Below are 13,787 nucleotides of genomic sequence, written 5' to 3'. Positions count from 1 at the left end.
ATTATCTTCTAATGCATTGTTAATGCATTTTGTTTAATCCTGCATTGTCAGGCCATCTTACACCGGTTTCATCCACACAGAAGTCAGATACAGTCACACTTCATAACTGAACTCAGTCTACACATCTCACAAAAGATCAACAGGAAACAAACATCTAGCTTTTGATTATAGCCTTTCCAGCAACTGCTCTCTGAGCACTCATCTAGAGTATAAAAAGCTCTTGGCTTTACTATGTCCTACACCTAAATATGCCAACTATTAAGGAAAACATAGCTTGTTATTAAAAACAAACCATGAGAAAGTGACTCTCATGCATATTTTTCACAAGTATAAAAAAGCCTTATAGTAACTCAGGTTCAAACCAAACAATGCTGAACTACTTAAGGCAGAAATTTCAACCACATTTTAGTTTCAAGCTGGTTTCAGTTTTCCATTTCTGTTTTACAGCTGAACCACAGCAAAAAAAAAGTTTTTAAAATCTGATACAACTACAAATAGGGAAGTACTACCATGCGGGGGGCGGGGGGGCTCCATCCCCTCCCACTTCTCATTCAGGCTATTAAGAACCTTGGAAGTGGCTACAAAGGCAACTGGATTCCCTCTACACAACCACAACATGCATTAACAGTATCCATTCAAGAGCATTTATAGAGCTGTGATAATTTATCATAGATACTTAAAATAATAAACATGCACCATATTGGAAACAAAACCAGTATTTTTAAGTATTTTCACAGATGTAACATTTCATAACACACTACAGCAGTGCATAGCAACACTGTCATTTAAGTACACAGACCTGTGTTTTGCATTTTTCCAGTAATATCTTTCCATTATACTGAATGAGTAGAACTGAAGTTTAGGAAAACTTGTTAACGTGCTCAGAAATCATTAAGAAAAAAAGCTGGTAAGCAATATTTATACATAACAGCTTAGGAATGAGAAGTGTACTTCATTAAGTTTTATACTGTTTAGCTACCCGACTGACCAACATGAATTTCACAGATACCGGTGCTCTAGCACAATCAGAAATAAAGGCATTTAGCAGCATCTCAACAGACACTATTGAAAGGATAGCTATTACTAACCAAAGGCATAAACTTTGTTAATATCTTGAACTGAAAAACATCAAAATCTGGCTCTTATAGACCACAACACAGAGCTTTACTGTAAGTTGAGAGGTCAGTAACCAATGTGTTTTGGTAGCATTAAGTCTTATAAACTAGGTTAAAATACATTAGAAAGCTTTTTTTTTTTTTTTTTTTACGAGAATTATACTCCAGAAAGAATGTCAATATAGCACAGGCATATGTGCTCTAAGTACAGTCAGCACTTCAGTTCCAATTTGAAAAGCGCTAGTATCCCCTGAGAAGGAAGTTCTCTAGAGAAGCAGAAAGTATTTACATTTGAAATACAGAACAGTGACAATATACAGTTCCATAGGATCAAACAAGACAGTGCTTTTACAGCATCAGGTTATTTCCCGCCACCACTCTGCACTTACTGAGTGTATGGAAAGACCAAATGATTTAGATTAACAGGAGTAGAAATGTGACTAAAAGAAAAATTAAACAACCACCACCAACAATTTTTCATTTGGGGGGAAAAAAATGAAGGAACACACATCTACGCCAAGAAAAGTGCTAAACAGTTGTAGCAGATGGTAAGGAAAGGTGGATGGGGCACATGGAAAGGAATAAAGGGCAATTTGGCAAATTGGCACCAACCACAAAAAAATACCTGAATAAAACGTGGATGTGTTCAGTTCCATCAGTGTCTCTTTCCAATTACTGTACCAAGGAACACTAGCTTTAACTGAGCGATCTGATAGAAAAAACATGATATTATTATACTAAAAAAGGGTCAGGTGCAAACACACTATTGGCTTTTACGCTCTGGTAGCATGAAGCATAAAATCTATATCATGCAGGCCCATCAGGGACTGAAGACATTTGATTCCAGCTAACCATAATCATGAACATTTCAGGCTCCTCAACATTTGACAGTGTACTTTAATAGAATTCAATATTCCTTTCTGTTTCAGCCTAAATTCTGGGCTTGAATAGAAATGGAAATCTATAACGGAGTAAAGAATTAAATTATATGTAGATATTTTTATTTTTTCTAGTTGGATGATACTATAAATGTAAGACACTAATTTCTGAGATTTCTTAGCCTGTGGTACTATAGTTAAAGTAACTGAAGATGTTATCTGCTGAAAGTGGTTGCCCCAACATTCTCCCTTATCTCCATCAGATTCCTGTGTTGCTGCATGCCAACATTAGCACCATAAAGCCCTGAACAAACATAGCCAGGGAAGCGATCCAGATGAAAACTTATTTGAAAGAGGCAAATAAATTTAAGTCTTTGGTGGAATCACTTTTCCTCACTCTCCACATGCACCAGTACATGGGAGAAGCAGGCATGAGTGAACATAAGCACCCTTCCAGCAATCAACCAGGTCTCAATACAAGATGATGGAACTATGAGACTATTAAACAACAAGTGTAAAAAAGAAGGATTGCAAACAAGTAAATCAATTCACCATGGCAGTTACAAAACTTTTCTAAAAAAGAGCACAGGATCATGATCGCAGTGCTGGAAACGCTCATACGTAAGTTTCTTAAACAATGTTTGTGTCTTCTTCCAAAATAGACTGCACTTGATCATCATTAAAGATTAAGGAAGTATGTTTTAATAACATTATCCTACAAAACTAATTCACGAAAAGAAAAAAAGCAAATTAAAACACACAGAGTATTTTACATTTCCATGCCAAAAAGATCATGTTTTGTTGCCAGAAATGAATGCTTCCATTGGTTTTCAATAAAACGCTCTAACAAAGTTGAAAAAAAAAGTTTCTTGGTAAATACCCATACTTTTCTGAGTAGAAAAGGAACTCAACCAGAAAAGCTAGGGACTTCCTCATGTCTTCCTACAATGTAACAGGATCGAAGTTTCATCAAGAACACTGCTAGTGTTTTGTGTTAAAGCCCTAAAATGGGGTACCACTAAACTACAACGTTGTTACATTTGTCCTTCTGTATGATTTTAAACAGCTTATACATCTCTTCTTCTGTCAAATAAGCATATAGCCAGTCTGAATGGAAACAAACCTAATCACTGAGAGACAGAAGATTGTAAAGTGTGATAATTTATACATCTGAGGCTCCAGCAGCAAGTAAGGAAAACAAAAGGAGAGTTATTTGCTTCTACAACTACAAAGCATGACTTGATATAGCCACTATTTTTCTTCCTTTCTCCTAGTGCCTTGCTTCTGAACTAAGATCATTAGACATGTTATTGAAAAGTCTCTTCACTGAAACCATTCTGCTTTCTCAGGGCCTTCCAATCACAAGAATTGAAGCGGATTTTCCCCTCAAGAAAAATTCACAAAAACATGGCAATTCACCAACTTCACAGATAAATGAGGGCATGAAAACTGAAAAAGGGTGCCGTTTCCAATAGCTCTCAAAAATTACAATTTCCAGGCTCATCTTTTCCTTTGCTATCAGTATTTCACATCAAGTTGAGGATGTGGCTTGTAAATTAGGTATCAAAGACATACAATTATGCAATTTTTCATCATTGACATAAAAATCAACATACTACAACATCAGTCACTAATCCTCATGAAGTTTCGCCAGTCTTTTGCTATAGCAGAGCCAAATACCTCACTGCATGCTGAACTTTACAATAAAAAAACTCGTGTTTAAATAGGGCAATGCATACATGCTTTGAATTAAGTATGTATCAAAGGCTTTAATGGATTAGGGTCTTAATTGGAAGGAGTCTAATCTCAGCTCTCAAGATCAGGTCTCATTTAGTATTATTCACAATGCCTTATTCCTTGGACATCTGAAAAAGCATTTTTACAATATTCTAGCCATTTTGACAGTGAAATATGAATCACTGAGTTTCATGGCAAAAAAACAATACAAGGAATCACATTTTTCCTCAAAACCGTTTTTGCTCAAACTTTTTATTACAACTCTATGCATTAAGCGATAACTAAAAAGAAATCCAAGAGAAGCCCAGAGGACTAACTTCAACATAAAGCTGTACGTTAGTACCAACATTATAAATAAGTTCTGAATATTTATTCAACCAAGTGTAACAAGGCAGTACATAAGTTTTGTTACAAGAAAACCGCTCCCATCTGATGAGCTATTAACACAACCAAAGAATGAGTATTTTCTACATTAAAGTATGATGATTAACACTAGGTCAGAAGAATTACAACATTAGGAAACATTAAGAATTATTAATAAAGTTCAACCACTCTTTTAGCATTATATAAAACCAGAACTATTTGATAAATTTGAAGTTTCAGTAAAAACAATTACTCAAAACTGATCAACTCAGAGCAATTTTAATACATGCCATAAAGTTGAAATCAAGCTTAGAAACCTTACAGTAAATTCCAGTTTAAGTTACGAAAAATACAATATCGCTACATACCACTAATGTTGAGATCATAATCTCCAGCTGTGATCACATTAGCTACTAGTCCTTCAGCAGGCTGACTGACAGACACAACATCATTCAAAAGTTTTCGAATGGCACCGGGCTGAGGTGGGTGAGTAATAATGTTGTTGACAGCAATCTTCAAATTTTTAATTATGTGAAGCTGATTATTAGGATCTCTCATGTGAACTAGAAAAGAAAAAAAAAGCTTTATTGAGGCGTATAACAGTTCAAATAGCTACCATAAGTTACTATTTCTCCAACAGATTCTTCTTCTTTAAAGATCACTTTCTTCACTAAACCTCTCCGTCATCAATTTTAGATCACAGTCCATAATACTTGAGTATCAAAAGCAGAGTGGAGGGAAGGCAAGAACAAAAAATTACTTTATGTTCAACATTAGGCTCATCTAGGCAGACTGATGAAAAAGTAGCATAGGATCTTAGCTTATAAGCTTATAAGCTTTGTTACTCAAAGTAACAAAGTACTCAAAATCCACAAATACTCAGAATCCCTACACTGCTGCACCCCCTCCCTTGTGGAACGTACTCAACTTGCACAGAAAGCCTATAGTAACCATGCATGGATTTCACATAGCATCTAACATTCCAAGGAGTCACCAGTTTCCAAGAAAACCCCAGTACACAATAATAGCATTCAAGAAATTTGACAGGAATATCATAGTATTAGGTCATCCAAAACAAACATATCCCTACATTTTTTAATACTATGGTATGATTAGCTTAAGTTTGGGGGTTTGGTTGCTTTTGTTTTTTAAAAAAATAAATTATTTTAGAACTCCCCTGTTCTCCAAACAGCATCACACGACTGATTTATCTTTAAAAAAAAGGAAGTTAATTTCTTGAGTGACAAACCTTTGGTGAAAAATTTATCCATTACAAATAAAGTCAATGCTAGTAATACCAGCATTCCTGATTCTCTTTTAAATGCTTGTTTAAAAACCAGAAAGTCTTATGAGTAATATTGATTTCAGAATTATGCATGAGAGTTTTTCCTGACAAATAGTGGATTATTGCATGCAGCCTCAAAAAAAATGCCAACAAAGCAGTGAAAGTGTCCATGGACCTAGCGTTTATGACAGAACTACAATCAGCTGGCAAGCATGTAAGTTGTTGGTGTGGAGAGGTTGCTTATCTAGAAAAAGTAGACTTACCAGTGAAAATAATATTCCAAGAAAGAAATAGATTCATTATTAAAACAAGCCTTTAGAAGGGCAATACCAGCCTTATGTTATTAACACACAGTAACTTATGCTGATTTGGCTTTGTGTTACTCATCCAAATAATATTTTCCTCCCATTAAATCCAACTCCTCCAACAAAGTCATCAGACAGAAAACACCACCAAAGAAAGAGTCCCAAGCCCATGCAAAGGGGTCAATAGCAAGCCTAAACGACAAAGCAGCGGAACAGTCCAGCAAGATGATTAATGAACAGTAGTATTTAACTGAAAGTTAAAGTTGAAATTCCATATAACTGGCAGCTATATGTAGGGTGCCTTTATTTTCTATATGCTTTAAGAAATATCATCACAGTCAAGTTTCACTTTTTTCTTTCACGATATGTGATTGCTTTTATTCCACAAGTCCCTACTTTTGATTTGCTTTGGTTGTTTTGTTGTTTTTCAAAAAAGTGTCAGTCTCCTGAAAAGCAAAAAAATGATTAATCAGAAGAAAACTGAAGTTTTTTTTACACTTATGTGTACTGGCCCATCTTTCTACTTAAGGTCTACTTTTGTGATCTCCTCACTAAAGTCTGAATGGACTGCAATCTCTTTTGTATCTTACAGACAAAGTTACATTTTACCATAAGCAATAATTTGACTTTCACATGACTCGTAAATGCAGAGATCCATTTGTAGTATCTTTGTGAAAATTCTTCCCTCAAGGCATCTTTTTTTTTTGAAAAGTATTAATGACATTTTTAACAGACATTACAATTCTGGGTCTGCTCTGATTTTTCATTTTATTTTCCCTATTTCAAACCACAAGCACAACCAAGCAAGCCAGACTGCAAGTGCAGGCAGGATGCATTGAGTATGGCTACCTAAGACACCCAATGCTACCACGTGCTTCACAGTACAGCCCTCTGCTCCCTTGCATTTCATTTTCATAAATCACTGTATTATGAAAGGCAGCACAAAGGACAATTCTTGTTGTGCCCTTTGTCTTGCAACTAACCACAAAATTCGCACCGTGACGGTCTGAAACTTAAGTCTTTAGTCCCCTCCTGGACAGCACCCCACACCTCTTCCATAATTTCAGATTGAACAGGTTCATCATAAGGCTGTATCAACACAGAGGAGAGCAACTGTGCTGGCTAAACTTAATTCATCTGGTTCAGCATTTCTATCAGAAAACTGAAGGAGGAGAGGTGTTTTTTTTCATCTTATCACATAGGTAAACTATCAACCCTACTGCCGCATGATTACTGAAAAGATCAAATGTAAATTGGGAGGGACAAACGACTAGTTGTCTTTACCAGTGCAGCTATAACACTAAAACTCATCCTTGCTGTCTCTCCTAAAATGTAACAGCCATAATAATGAAGAGCAAGCACATTTCCATACAGGACGTAGATGACATTTCTGGTATATGGGCAATGCTAAGGACTGACATAAAGGACATACTTGGAACCCCACAACACTCTTGCCTCAGTATCCAATTCAAAATTTCTAGTGTTACACATTTCCTTCATGTGTTCATAAGATCATTTTGGAAAGTATTTTGTCAAAAGTGGAACTAGGAACACATATTAGAAGAAGATCTTTCATCAGAAGTCAAAAATATTCAGATGTTGACTAAAATACTTATGAACAAGGAATTCCTAACAATAAACTAAGCTTATCAAATGCAGTGTTCCCATTACACCTCCTTACTTCCAGCACATACTTAAGGCAGAAGTTGATGAGTACATTAATACTCATTAGCACAGAAACACCACCCCCCACTACATCATGTATGTTTCTGGGGTTCTACTTGAAATTAGATATAATTTGTCTCCTTAGACTGAGCAACCACACAAAGCATGTGGTTTAGGACTAGCTGAGGAATCAAGCAGTAGTCTGGGCCTTCACATCTCTGTTAAGGTGTGAAGGATGATACATACACACTAAAAAGCTCAGCTTAGTTTCTGTGTATCAAAACTGCTTTGCACATAAATCAGGAGATTAATTTCATAACTGCACTGCTTTTCTAAGTGAGAACACTAATGAACATGCAGCCTTCAGCAGGCTCATGAACTATGTAAATCCTAAACCTCAGAGAAAAATCTGTATTGTAACAGGACTCTAAAAATGCAGTAGCAAACCAGTGACTAAGGTCTTCAAATTATGAGAGCGCCCAGGAAGTAACGCATGTACTTTAAAATTTTGCAGACGTACAAGGGACAGCTTATTTCTAAAGAGATTAAATACTAACCTACCCAATTTCACATTACAAATTAAAACAGCCACTAAGTACAGGAGTGTTAATAAAAAAAGGACAGCATTTCATGTTCCCTTAAGAAAAACTGTGCTTAAAAGTGAAGACATTGCTTCATAAGCAATCATAAGAAGTGAAACACAGTTGTGGAAGCATGTGAATGTACACACATTCTGCTGTACCATGATCAGATCACTAATCATACTTCTCTTCCTCTTAATTAGACATGAAAAGCACCATGGAAAAATTTTACTGCTAAGTCTGGTCAAACTATTAAGGTAGAGCAATTTAAGAACTCATCCTATGTTTCCAGGTTTTGTTCACAGGATACAGTTAACAGTGTCACTATGCAACAATGTTTGTGCAGACTCCAACAAGCATGATTCCCTATCACAGAGCTCCACAAATTCTGGAGCTAGAGAAATTCCTTACCATTATACAAACTTCAAGAAATTCTATTGCACTGAACTACACCACAAGAAGTTACATATAGCATGCAGTAATGTTTTTTCCATGAAGCTAGAAGAGGAAGTCACACTTGGAGTGAAGAACTGAAGCCAGGCTTGCGGCCTGTTGAATCAGAATACACGGAGAGCAGTGCAGCAACAAAACCCACTGTACCAACCTTCAGCTTCTTAGTTCTCTGACCCTCGGGTCAGGTTCTGAAGGGGATGGTTCAGACTGTCAAAGTTAGGCAGCCTACATAGAACAGCAAGGATGCCCATTCTCAAAGATTCATCACAACAGTAACCTTTGCAAAATTAGTAATGAAAACTATATGATGGGGATTTAGATGCAGTTCATGAAGGTGTTGTTCATTTATACTATTACATGACAGAGCTTGCAAAAGACCAATTACAGAAACATTAAAAATTACTATGAAATCCTGAAAATCAAGCAGAGAGGCTTTCCTTCACAAGTTTTTCAAAGGTGGCAGAAAAATCAAGTCAGTATCAGTCTCTCAAGTAATAAGCTCAAAGTCTTACGTTATATCAAGGGAGGGAGTCTAACCTTTAGCCATAACTAACTCCTTTATTAAAAGAGAGTGAAGACTAGTTTGGTTATATGCATCAACATACTACTGAGATCTTCATTTACAGACATTTACTGAGGATGATTCAGGTTTGCAAGTTCCCTGCTACAATAGCTGAAACAAAAATAGTTACAACTTAGCAACAACAGAATTAAATATTCTTCAGAGTGAATGCTTCATTTTTAATAGCTTGCCTGGTTTTGTTTGCTAGATGCATTTTGAAAGCCTTTCACTAAAGGTCCTAAAGGAGATATTTAAGTAACTTAAAGCCAAGGATGCAAGCTTCCGCATTTATTATTTTTATTTCTACACAATTCTCACATAGCTCATGACTGTTGCTAAACAAAGGGAAAAACATTCATAAACAAGTTATAGTTATTAAGTTATTAAGACTTGACACAGAATTAAGGCAAATTTTTTAACATATACTAGCTTTTAAATGGGTGTCATTTTTTAAACAGCAATGCAAAAAAATCTAACTCCTAATCTAAGCTTCCTTTCTTGCACTGTTTCCTCAACACATGACACAAAAAGACTGAAGTCTGGCTAAGTGTCTGTCAGAAAACAAATCTGACAAATGTCAGTCACGGCATTGCTATTCTGACGAGCAGTTCTATTTCAGTTGCTGTCCAGCATACTATTCTGATGAGCAGTGGCTTAAAAAGCAGTTTAGTTAAATTTAAAAAAAAAAAATCCAGACAGCAAGTTAAAACATTACAGTAAAAGAATCCTATTGTTCCTCTTAAGTGGTCGATTTCCAGTTTTGCTGCTACTTTACACGGTCATTTCACCTATGCCACATAACCAGCTCAATTCCCACCTTCTCTTTGCACAGGTCTTACAGAAACATCAACAAAAAGGTATATAAAATAAAACTACATATAAGAGAAAATAAAGACTTATAACTGAAATGACAATTAATGTTTCTGAAATGCCGACTATACTTTCAACGACTGAGTACTTTACTAACAGCCTTACCACAAGTGTGAAATCCAAGATCTACAGCAAGAGTCAAGTACAAGTATTAGCCAGATAACAGTAAAGTCGTTTTAAAGAAAGAAAAAGATCCCTTTGGAAGAGCTAGATTTACAGACGCCTTTCTCTTCAGCCGTGTGCTCTGTGATGTCTCCAGGCAAAGCCCAACTTCCAAGATTCCACAGAGTAAAAGAGATCGAATAAAATTAAACAGACTTAGCAGCCACCCGGGGCAGCCCCGGCAAACGCCGCAAAGCCTGTCACCGCTCCAGGTAACACCCGACCGAGTGGCCGCCGCCACGGCCCTGGGAAAGAGATCTCGCCTCCCGTCTCCGCTCGGCTCATCCTCGCCGGACAGCAGGGCGAAGGAGACGCGGCGAGGACCGCTCCGGCGGGCCGGGCGGGAGCCCTCAGCCTCCGGGCGGAGGGAGCGGCGCCGCCTTCCCCGCCCCACGTAAACAAGCCGCGCTCCCCACTCCGCTCCCAGCACCGACCTTCCGAGGTGAGGCGGCAGAAGGGCTTCACCAGCTCGGCGAAGCTCAGGCTGTTCTTGCGGGTGAGCCTCTCCGCCTCCTCGCTGCACAGCGCGGCCACCAAGGGCACGAACGAGTCCTGGATGAACTCCTGCACCGACTGCACGCACTGGGCCATCGCCGCCGCCCGGGGGGCCGACCCGGCCCCGCCACCTTCCTCCGCTGTTCTCCGCCCGGCCCCGCCGGCTTCCCCCGCCCCGCCTGCCCGCCGCTGCCTCCCCGCGGCTCCCGCTCCGGCCGCCTAGCCCCGACGCCGCAGCCACCGACCGCTCAGCAGCCGGCCAGCGCCGCCATGTTGCGCCCCAGCCGAGCCCCTCGGGTAGCGCCCGCTCCCGGCGGCCCCCGCGCTCGCTCATGTGATTGGCCGAGCGGGGCGTGGCCGGGGCGGGGCGCGCACGGGCGGAAGTGGCCGAGAAGGGGGAGGCGACGGTGGCCGGAGGGGGGTGGTTTGTGTGCTCTCCCCCACCCCCCAGCGGGGGCCGTTGGTGCGTTCCGAGGGGTGTGGGCGCGGGGGGCCGCCGCCAACGGCCTCCGCCTCGCTGAGACAGCGGGCGGGCGGGCGATCTCGGGGGCTGCCGGGAGGTTGGTTTATGGCGGGGCCGAGGGTTGGCGTTTGGCCCCCGGGACCGGCCGCTGTGCCCCCTCGCCCTCCCCGTGGCTCGGCGCTCAGCGCCCGGGGTGCCAGCCGCCCTGCCGGGCAGGCCGCTCGCCTCACCCCCCCACAGCCACACCGCCGCCGTGGCTCCTCGTCCGGCGGAGACACTGCTTATCGAACGGGCTGCGGGGGGAGGGGGAAGTTGGATTTTGCAGAGCTTTGCTAGGCGGTGAGGGGTTTAATGCAGAACTGTTAACGCTCCCAGAAAACCAGTTCTGGAGTTTTTATTTAGAAAAAAAAAAAAAAAAAGCCAGAATGGTTAAAAAGTAGAGTTGTTTGGGGTTGCTCTGGCGGACCTGTCACTGCTCAATTGTATGCATGAAATGAAAATTATGCAGAATAACATTTTCGAGATTTGCCTATTAAAGCATGATATTATATGAAGTCCTGCTGTTACATTTGTAGCCTGAGTAAGGAAGTGACATGGAAGACAACAGCAATGATCAGTGACGATTAAGAATGAGTATTTTTGAATATGTTCTTCACAAATGTGGAGTACTATAGTAGGGTTGGGTTTTAACATGCTGTCAGGGACAGCCCTTAGGAGAAGGCTTGTAAACATCACAACAAAGCCCTTATGTCTTTGGAAATCAAGGCTTAACAAGACTATAATAGAGCATGATTTCAACAGTAAGGTTTGGAAATCATTAGCCAATTCCTGAGTATTTGAATGGCCTGTCAGAAGAGGGAAGTTTTTACAAATGAGCCAGGTAAGTACTGAAGAGAGAGCTTATTCTGATGGAACACTTGAAACATGAGATCACGCCTTCCTAAATGCAAATGTCAGAGGCAGAGATGTTATTGTCGCTTAGATTCAATGGGAGATCACACATTATTTTTCAGATGCATGATTTACACGGGCGTAAGAAGCCAAGCTTCATTATTTCTCCCACTGCCAGAAGTACTTTTACTGTGCAACTGATCTCCATGGTAAATCTTCATGTATAAGAACCTGAAAAGAGAAAGCAAAAGGAAAATGATGTTATTTGTAAAGTTGATATTACACAGTTAATACATCCTAATTGAAAACCAAATAAAACTCAGAAAAATATATCTCATTGTCTTCCCTGACAAATTCAGTAATTTAGAAACTAGTGTTAACTCATTCATCTACATCAATTGGGTCAGCAGCTTCCTCTGTGGAGGAAAAAATTCAATGTAGTCAGTAAAAAAAAAAACCAGGCCATACAACTTGCTGTTTTTCAGGATTGAGTCTTGGGAATGTTATCCAAAAGCCACTAAATATTGCAGAAAAAAAATATTTTGACTGATATATTTTTAGAACAAGGTGAAGGCCAACATTCTGCAAATATTTATGGCTTAGCCACATTTGGAAATTCCCCAAAGCTATTCCAAAACAATGTTTTTCCAGATACTTTAAAGTATGACCTCCACAGGGGCGCTTTGAAAGAACAGTGCTTCTCCCCCACTCCTCTTAATCCATGACTTCAGAACAGTACACGAATTACGTTTGGTAGATTGAAGTGGATCAGAAGAAGTCCCGATCCTGGTCACACATGACTTGACACTGAAAATTATTCTAAAATTCTGACTATCATTATGTCTTTCTGGCAGAGATTCAATTTTCTGTTCAAATTTCTGGCAGAGATTCAAATTTCGTGTGGCTATTAGTGATCTTCGGTAGTCATTACAGAGCAAGAAATTGTTCATTTTTATTGTAAATGCATTGGGTTTTTAATGGAGCAGCTCTGCATTCTAAACCTACATTTGTGTACTCAAAATTTATTCTCTGTGTATGAAAACATGTTGTACCCATTTTCTTTTTAGCCAGGAATTGGTCCTTAGAACTTCTCCCTCTTGTGATGTTCTCTCCCAGTATGACCCTGTCCAAAAGACCGGTTCTATCCCACTGGTTTCCTGTAGCTCTGCCATCTCGTGGGCTGTGCTGTCCTGAGACAAGGTAGTGCTTTCCCATGACTGAGAACCTTTGGTGCAGCCTCTGACTTGCCTGCCCTACTAAGGAGAGATAAACAACCCCGTCTTCAATAAACACAGGGTGTTGTATCCCAGATATGTTGCTAAAAATGGTGTCATCAAAGAGGATTCAAATAATATTACCTTTATTTACAAAGCAGAAGGCACATCTTTTCCAACCTAGACAATTCTGTGATTCTGTAACTCGTCAAAGCTAATCTGGGACCCTGATTTCTCAACTATTGGATTTGCTTCTGGTCCTCACAAGCCTCCTGGACGATGTGATCCTCTGTGTTGGCTGTTCTGCACCAGCATCACTGGTATGGAAGATGAATTGCTGACAGAATGAGGCTGAGGCGTCCAAGGCAGTGGTCCCTGCAATCTGCCATGCACAGGTAGCCCTCTGAGTTTCACTGCCTTCCAGAGATCAGGAATAGTTCTTGAAATGCCCTTCTGCAGCTTGCAAGATGAGCAAACAACAGCACACATGGACAGAAGAAAGAACAACTCATCCTGTGCTGAATCAACACACTTTCTCCCAAAAGACAAGGTAAAAAACAATTCTGAAGGAAGATTTTACACAGCAAGGCAGTAAGAACTGTGGCAGGGGCCTCAAGTAGGTACCAAGCCCGTATGTACCAAAGGCCATGATGGCTGGAATGTGGCCCAGGTGACCCTTGGACTCACAGACATGCTGGCTGAAGCAGAAGGTCAGATCTGAAGCTGCAAGGGTTAAACGGTAGGGTTT

The 13,787-nt window shown here is 40.0% G+C and overlaps 1 protein-coding gene across 8 annotated transcripts in view; it reads right to left on the bottom strand.

Moving 5' to 3' along the window:
• Nucleotides 1–10,770, bottom strand: part of TRAPPC8 (trafficking protein particle complex subunit 8) — a 55,589-nt gene extending 44,819 nt beyond the window's left edge. For 3 of the 8 annotated variants that reach the window (XM_074820237.1, XM_074820254.1, XM_074820245.1), the window contains exons 1-3: nucleotides 10,411–10,769; nucleotides 4,462–4,656; nucleotides 1,741–1,824 (exon numbers count right to left, since the gene is read on the bottom strand). In XM_074820237.1, the coding sequence (XP_074676338.1) occupies nucleotides 1,741–1,824; nucleotides 4,462–4,656; nucleotides 10,411–10,567 (436 nt within the window). In that variant the 5' untranslated portion in view covers nucleotides 10,568–10,769. Of the gene's footprint in view, nucleotides 1–1,740; nucleotides 1,825–4,461; nucleotides 4,657–10,410 lie in introns of all 8 variants that reach the window. The other 5 variants (XM_074820263.1, XM_074820270.1, XM_074820277.1 and 2 more) reach the window with 4 other exon arrangements.
• Between the last annotated feature and the right edge of the window lie 3,017 nt (nucleotides 10,771–13,787).

Source organism: Strix aluco, chromosome 1 (genome assembly GCF_031877795.1).
Source record: "Strix aluco isolate bStrAlu1 chromosome 1, bStrAlu1.hap1, whole genome shotgun sequence".
In the NCBI taxonomy this organism is placed as follows: Eukaryota; Metazoa; Chordata; class Aves; order Strigiformes; family Strigidae; genus Strix; species Strix aluco.
Note: the sequence above shows the minus strand (reverse complement) of the source record. Positions and strands in the feature narration are given on the sequence as shown.